This window comes from Elaeis guineensis, chromosome 3 (assembly GCF_000442705.2).
Source record: "Elaeis guineensis isolate ETL-2024a chromosome 3, EG11, whole genome shotgun sequence".
Taxonomy (NCBI): Eukaryota; Viridiplantae; Streptophyta; class Magnoliopsida; order Arecales; family Arecaceae; genus Elaeis; species Elaeis guineensis.
The window spans coordinates 90,935,595-90,943,424 of record NC_025995.2 but is presented as its reverse complement, the minus strand read 5'-3'; the positions used below and the strand labels follow the sequence as shown (position 1 = coordinate 90,943,424).

The following is a 7,830-nucleotide window of genomic DNA, read 5'->3' as shown; positions in this document are numbered from 1 at the left end:
GTGTAATACCAAAGCCTGAAAATTTTGTTTCCAGAGACCATTTTCATGCAGCAAGTACTTCTCAACCCATTTAACGAATAAAGATGTACTCAAATCAACCAAATTCTTCGCTCTAAGCCCTTTTTCGCACTTGTATTTGCAAATAGACTTCTAATTCACCAAGAAGTATATTCCACTAATGCTAGGGGTGAAAGTAGTATGGATATATAATATTCATCTGGATCAATTTTGATATCTGAATCAATCTAGATATGGACAAAAATTTGAAATCGATTCAACTAATATCCATATCCATATCTGTCAAAGAAAAATAGATATGGATATAGATAGACAACTATCCGATCCATATTCGAATATCCGAATCTACTTGTAACTCTATATAATTTTATATAATATTTATTAATTTTTTTAAAAAAATATACAACTATATAAATATATTATTAACTTATTTTATCATCTATTTAGTAATATTTTTGATTTTGTAGTAATAAAATTTAATCATCCAACTTATATCCGCAATTACATTCATACTTTCGGTATCCAAATTGTATTTAAAATAAATATGAATATAATTTTTATATTTAAATAATATCTATATCTGTATTTATATTTATTAGATAAAATAAATATAAATATAGATATATTGGTATCCGATCCGATTTCAGTCCTAACAAATGCTGTTCTTAAGGAAAAGCTTGATACCATCCGCCAACTTTTTTCTATATGGAGGTGGTTTGAACACTTACATATAATAGGTAGGTAAGGTAGAAAAGATGACGTTTAACAAAGTCAATCTGCCACCTAACCAAAGTGTCCCTTCTTTCTCTGTCACTAATTTATTCTGTATTTTCCTCTAATAATTGTAACTAGTCCCTTCAAATGAGCTTTTGTTGGAAAACGATAGCCCGAGGAAGCCAAATGGAAAAGAACAAATTAATCTTGCAGTTCATGCTAGCAGCCGCAGGTGGCTGCTCTTTGAGTTATTGCATCAGAAAACTCTTTTGGAGACTTATTTATTCATAGAACAACTTATCTAGGGGGCATCCAAAGCTGCCTTAAAAGCATTTCTATGTTATATAATGTACACGTCATAGACGGATATGAGAACCTTGCGTTACTAACGCGTACACGTTAATTAAATTAGCCGCCCCTTCTGGACAAACAATTAGGTAAAGAGAGGGTAGAAACTCCACCAGCCCCCTCCCGCTCCTATTTCTTTAGGACAAGCAACCCAATGAATAGAAACCATAAAGTTTTCAAACTTGAGAACAATGAAACATTTGAAGTCAAGGCATGGGAACCCACCACGCACCTGCATTCAACGTATACATCCAAGAAAGAGAAAAATCACCCATCCATATAAATCAACACAAAGAAGACTACTTCAAACAAGACCCGTTACAATTTAGAAAAACCAAAGCGCAGCCATGGCCGAGCACCAGAAAATCCACCCGGTCGACGTCGAGGCCCCATCGCAGGCGGCGCCGCTCGTCCCACCCGAGCTCTCGAGATCCGACAAGGGCGACCCGGCCGCCGTCGCAGGGCAATACCCGCCTTACCGCCGCACAATCCCGATCTCTCACTCTAGACCCCCGAAAAGGCGGCGTAGCTGCTGCTGCAAGTGTGTATGCTGCACCATTCTCACCACCATCATCCTTATCATCCTCGTCGCCGCCACCCTCGGCATCCTCTACCTCATCTTCGATCCCAAGCTGCCGAAATACTCCGTCGACCGCCTCGCTGTCTCCGCCTTCACCGTCGACACCAACCTCACGGCGCATGCGAGCTTCGACGTGACGGTGACGGCGGAGAACCCGAACAAGGGGATCGGAATATACTACGAGGGTGGGTCGCACCTGAGCGTGTGGTACTCGGGTTTCAGCCTGTGTGAGGGGGTGTTCCCGGAGTTTTATCAGGGGCACCGGAACACGACGGTGCTGACGGTGTGATGAAGGGGGAGGCGCAGCTGGGGAGCACGGAGATGGCGGCGCTGCAGCAGCAGCAGACGACGGGGATGGTGCCGCTGGACTTCAAGGGGGACGTGCCGGTGAGGGTGAAGCTGGGGAGTCTCAAGCTGTGGAAGGTGACGTCCAGGGTCAGGTGCAATCTGGTGGTGGATAGTTTGACGGCTAATAACCGGATTCAGATCAGGTCTAGCAGTTGCAAGTTTAGGTTGAAGCTGTGAGCTTTTGGTTTATTTTTCTAATTTGATCGTCTTTTTTTTTTTTTACTCCTTTATTTGTTATCATCGTTGGTATGATTCTTAGATTTTATGGGAGGATTTTATGTAGGGATTTTAATTTTGGTGGTGGTTGTTAGTAGCTAGTGGAGGCTGTGTATGCTTGCATTTTTTTTTTTGTCAATTTATTTAGCATTTAATAGTAATAGCATGTTACCAGAACCTTTGTGTGGACGATTGTTTCTTTTTCATCTCTATTATTGTCTTTTTGGAACGAATATACAGTCATTTTTTTTCTCAAGATCCATCCTATCCGTGGTCTAAATCTCATCTATAGATCCATTTGGACTGCAGAATGAAAAAAAAAAAAAAAAAATCCATAATTTTTTTTATTTTCATAAAATTTTGACTGAAAAAAAGATTCAATCGATGTGGATTTTATTTAAATAAATTGTATAATCTATAATTCAGTAGAAATCTAGTCCAATCCAATTAGAGATTTTCCAAACATGCTCTAATGACGTCCAATTTCATAGCTATGCACAATTTCATATGTTAATTAATTTTAACAAAATATTTTTAAAATTATTTGCTGGTTATTTATTTTATTTCACTGCAAATGTATAATTACTATCAGAGTGTTAGTGAAAAGAATGGAGAAAATACATCCTGATAGTTGACTAGGAAAATATCTTAGATGACTACGATAGTTGAGCCAATACGTACTGTGCTCATCGTTCTTTAAAAAAATAAAAAATAATTAAATAAATAAAAAGGAAAAGAAAAAGCAAGTTCCATTTCAACAAATATTAAATATTAGAGAAAAAGTTTTTCTGATAAAAAGGTAGTAGAGAACAAGTTTTAAAATTTTGACCTGGTACTTGGCAACCACATGCTCTAGCTAGCTGCGTCAGGTACCCCACTTAAAAGGGTCTAACGATGCGGGATGAAGCCGAGAGGACAGGAGCCGTAGAGACGGGGAGGTGCCTGCATTTGTTCAGGAGTTAATATTATATGTTTTGTTAGATACTTAGTTAAATATATACGTGCCAATACATTATAATGATGTTAAGAGCGTCCTAATGTCCGACTGGTGTCAGAACCACAATTTCGAGATTACCAATAAAAAAATATTAAATATTTGTATGCATGTTAAAAATATTAAACTGCCTTTGTGGTTCTAGATAGATCTATTTATTTACCTTCATATGTAATTATATGTTTTGCACTAGGTTTTGGTGGATTATGTAGATTCAGTAAATATCTAATTTGTGTAACACCATTTAAATTTTTTCTAAGGTTAGTTTGTCAATAAGACATATCTTCTAGTAAATTCTTAGCCTGGTACTGATACTCCATCTCACCTTAGATCTAACCCTGTTTAAATCTGAGCGTGATCTAGATCTGCATTGAGTCCAAATTTGAACCAAGTTCTATTTAAATGGGAGCCTAATCAATATCCGCACCAAGTCTCTTTTGATGCAAGCCTGATCCAATAAACGAATAAGCACAATTTAGATTGGAACTTGATCCAATTTAGACACAAGCTCTGTCGAGGAATTTTAGCCCAGGTTATAAGCCAATTCAATGTTTAGGACTTGAATCGATCTGATCCAACATGTTTACTTCAGCCTATTTCTAATTGACCATTAGACTATTAGTTAAAATTTTTGATACTAAACTATTAGAAAATAAATTAAAGTTTCTAATATATGTTTGATCTTAACATCAACTATTACACTAATGAGTGTATGTTATTTTTTAAACCCTTGAAGAACTACCCATCTGATTTAGGAGCATAACTTCCAGTTGGTCTAGGCTGGTTTAGATTGGGTTGAGTTATTACCTTCGACAAGGATTTTGAGAGAATAACCTCTCCATACTTAGAGCAACAAGAATGGCGATCAAAAGGACAAGATCTGGAAACCGATGTCTAAGATGGAGGTGACCATGGAATTAGTACGAGATAAAGTTGTGGCAACCATAAGATCAGCAATAAAATGGTGATCAGTAGTCAGGACATCAAGAATAGACAAGCGGTAACTACCTTGGTCTCTCGAAGGCCATGAAAGTGAACACGGTTCCTCTAGGAAGAAGACCGACAATCAACTAGTGTTTGAATCAACCTGCTAATGGTCCAAACTACCTCCATCATGTTGGTTCACGAGGAATAGGGCGAGGACTTCTGAGCTATGGACCTACCGGATGTACTGCATCTCTTCAGGATGGATAAGCGGCCTATCCTAATCTTTCAACTAGTCAACCAGGTGTATTGAAGAGATCTTAGAAGGATTTCTTTAATGATTCAACTGACCCCAACCACCAAGAAAAGAGTCATTACTTCAGCATCAACTTTGGACTCTCTTCCTCTAGTTCTGAAAATAAAACTTGCCTCTCTACCAACCAATGCCCCAAGAAGGCACCACGCACCCTCCCGATACAGAGTTTGGGGTTTAAATTTGGAGTGTGCTTTCATTGTGTAGATGCTGGCCATTGGAGAAGAGATTACCAAAATAGTTTGAACTACTTTATTTGCAAGGGCTTTGACCACTCTTCTCATGTTTGCAAGGCAGGTCAGAGGAACAAGAAGATGGATGAGGCTGGTAGCATCTTCATCCAGGAATGACGTAAAAGGCTACCAACCTTCGTCCCCATCAAAGAAGGTCATGTACAGTGATATAATAAGTTGTCCAAGGCTGGAGTTCTTCAAGTATTCTTGATAAGAAGCGATGTTCCATTGCCCGGTTCATCACGGGTTACCCAAGCTCTGAAGAGATATCATCTAGGTTTGAATGGGATCCCATCATTATGGGGTACGACACCTTTCTAGTATTTTTCTCCTCGTGCTCATCTCTACTTCATGCTCACCGGCAAGAGACCATGAGAGACCAGTTCTTCCAATTCTCCATCCGACCATGGTCCTTCCAAGATGGCACGGCACCTTATTATCTGCACTTCCAAGTTCTCTTACAACTCCATGGCTAGCCATTACATGCCTAAGACTCTGTGACTATTAGAAGGGTGATCTCTAGCTTTGGCTTGCTGGAGAGAGTGACACTCAAGTGCTTGGTTGGTAAGAATTTATCCACTTATAAAGTATTTAATTATTGCAAGAGCTTGGAAGCCATCCCAAATTTCATATTCGTAACACTGGATGATGCAACAAACTGGATTTTATTTAACATCAAGGATGCCATCCAATGTCTCCTCTTTTCCATCCAATATCTCCTCAAGGCAGGATAGGGAATTAGAATGGATATCAAGAGGCCTTTTACTCCAATACAATGAAAGTTTAAGAACCCCAATACATTAAGAAGATCCAATCTTGTGGTTTCGTGATAAAAATACGGAGGCAAGAGTCCAAGATCTCAAAGAAACTAACGAAAATATGGAAGAGCCCCATATTTCCAATGGCCTGCAGGTGGAAGACAGAGACAAGAAAGAATCCAAGGAGAGCAGAGCATTCCAGACTGCTGAAGCCACCTCTCCGTCAGCTCTGGTAGGATGCTATGGAGACGGATGTGGAGATAAACTCAAAGACAGTGTCCTGTTGGGAGTATCATTTCCAATGATGATACCCCAACTAGTTATAGAGAGAACAACCAAGAGCTAGAATTGGCCTCCCAAACTGACTCAAACAGTCAAGTGATTGAATCGGATTCAAACAATCAATCTGGTTTAATTTTGAATCCACTCCCAGGGCATGAGGGGCTCGAGAAGACTGACAAATAGACTGATTTGATATCCTTTGAAAGCTCGATCGTTGCTAATACTATGAAAGCCCATATTCACCCCTCCTACACTGGTTATATTTCATTGATATATGATAAGGATATGGCTCTTAGACACATTTATGAGTTGCTAAACCTGCAAGCATATTAGACATCCACTCCCAAAGCCATGTGAAAGAAGCAAAAGCTATACCAACTGACTCTGATGCCACATAGGATCATATTTAGATAAAAATCAATAATGAGATGGCAGCTAATAAGGATGCTAACTTAGAGGTTGTTTCTAATTCTTAAACTGATTATTCTACAGTAACAGGCATTGAGTAGAAAGTGCATGGACAGCAGGATACCTCACAAGTAACTTAAAATTACACCTTCAAAGATCTTGAGTACCTCCTTCAGAGTATGCAAATCCTTCAGAACAAAGGTAGTTGGTGTAGTAAAGGAGGCAATAGTGATATTGCCCTAGCAAGATGAAAGAAGAAAGATATCATTGAAGTTGACAGCTTGGACCTTGTTAGGCTATTCAGCTCTATTCCTCATCAGCTTCTGCTTGAATGGGGGAAGGCATGTGACTTCACTTTTACGAAAGACGTGGCTATTGAGGTTGTAAACACCCTCTTAGAGCTCGATAAGGAGAAGGCTATTGTGGAGGTAAAGTAAAAGATGCATGAGATAGTCTTCACATATTGTGTGCGGTGGATCTTTGAAAACAAATATTTTGATGTTTGACTAGATTTTTGGAACCTATCTTTTTCTTAATATCTAGTAGTCAGAACTATTCCTACTTTAATGGATGCTTGGCTGGTCATGGTCTGTTGTCTTGGTTTTGGTGGAGTTGGATGTAGCATAAAGATTGCCAGCTAATCTTTTGCAACTCTTTGTTTTGCTTTAGTGAATAGATTTTTATTTTTAAGCCTGGGTCCTTGTATTCTCTAGTGTCATGTGGTTGGCTTTGGAGTTATATTTTTGATATCTATTTTGGTGGAAGGGCATGTGGATTGGTAACCTATTTATCATTGCTTTGCATCAGGCGACTATGGCAATTGCCTTTGATATCAGAGATACACCGACCGTTTGTTTGTTCCTAATGTGGATGGATGTAGTTCAACTTGTGTTTGATTTGTTGCCTAGTATTGTCTTGTTGTAATTGATGCTTTGTCCCCTATATCCAAAGTCATAAGCACTGCTTTCTTGTTTCTTATACCTAATTCTGGAGGCCTTGGTCTTGGACATTGCATCATAAATTGATACTAGACCCATGAATGGAATCATGGACTTGATATCCCAGTTGGATTGATGGAATCAGCTTGCTTGAAATGATATAGAAGAAGGAATAAGTGCAAAATCTTTGATCCCTTCCCTGCATTTCCTCTTATACTAGCATGATCATTGTCTCATGGAATGTGAGAAGGTCAAGTGTAGCTACTAAATAGAGGGCAATTAAGGACCAAATCACCTCATCATCATGTGACATTGTCTTTCTATAGGAATCAAAAGTGATATCCCCTTCACCTTTCTTTCTCAGATTAATGGGTGGGTAATATGATTGATGAGTGGTCTCACTTGAACTCTGATAGTATAGCAAAAGAGATCTTTATTAGATGGAATTCACAACACTTTTCTCTAAGATCTACTATCCAAAGAACATTCTTCCTTATAGTTGAATTGCATTATCATGCATTGAAGAAGAGTTTAATTATGTCTACTATATATGGACCAAATGAAAGAGCACATAGGAATAACCGGTTAATATTCGCAGTATCGATCCAGGCCCTTGGCTTTTGGGAGGTGACTTGAATATTACCAAGATGGTAAAAGATAGAAGAGGTAACCCATAGAGTGTGAAGGATAATTTGGCTTATTTCATGGACTTCATCTCTACACTAGGTCTAATAGATCAAGATTTAAAGGGTAGAA

General features: G+C 38.7%; 1 protein-coding gene across 1 annotated transcript; it reads left to right on the top strand.

Annotated features, from left to right (window-relative positions):
- The first annotated feature begins 1,343 nt into the window (after positions 1 to 1,343).
- On the top strand, positions 1,344 to 2,454 carry LOC105042046 (NDR1/HIN1-like protein 6). The gene is given in 2 exon segments (XM_010919152.4): positions 1,344 to 1,944; positions 1,947 to 2,454. Coding segments are annotated over 2 exon segments (756 nt in total). The 5' UTR covers positions 1,344 to 1,427; the 3' UTR covers positions 2,186 to 2,454.
- The last annotated feature ends 5,376 nt before the right edge of the window (positions 2,455 to 7,830 follow it).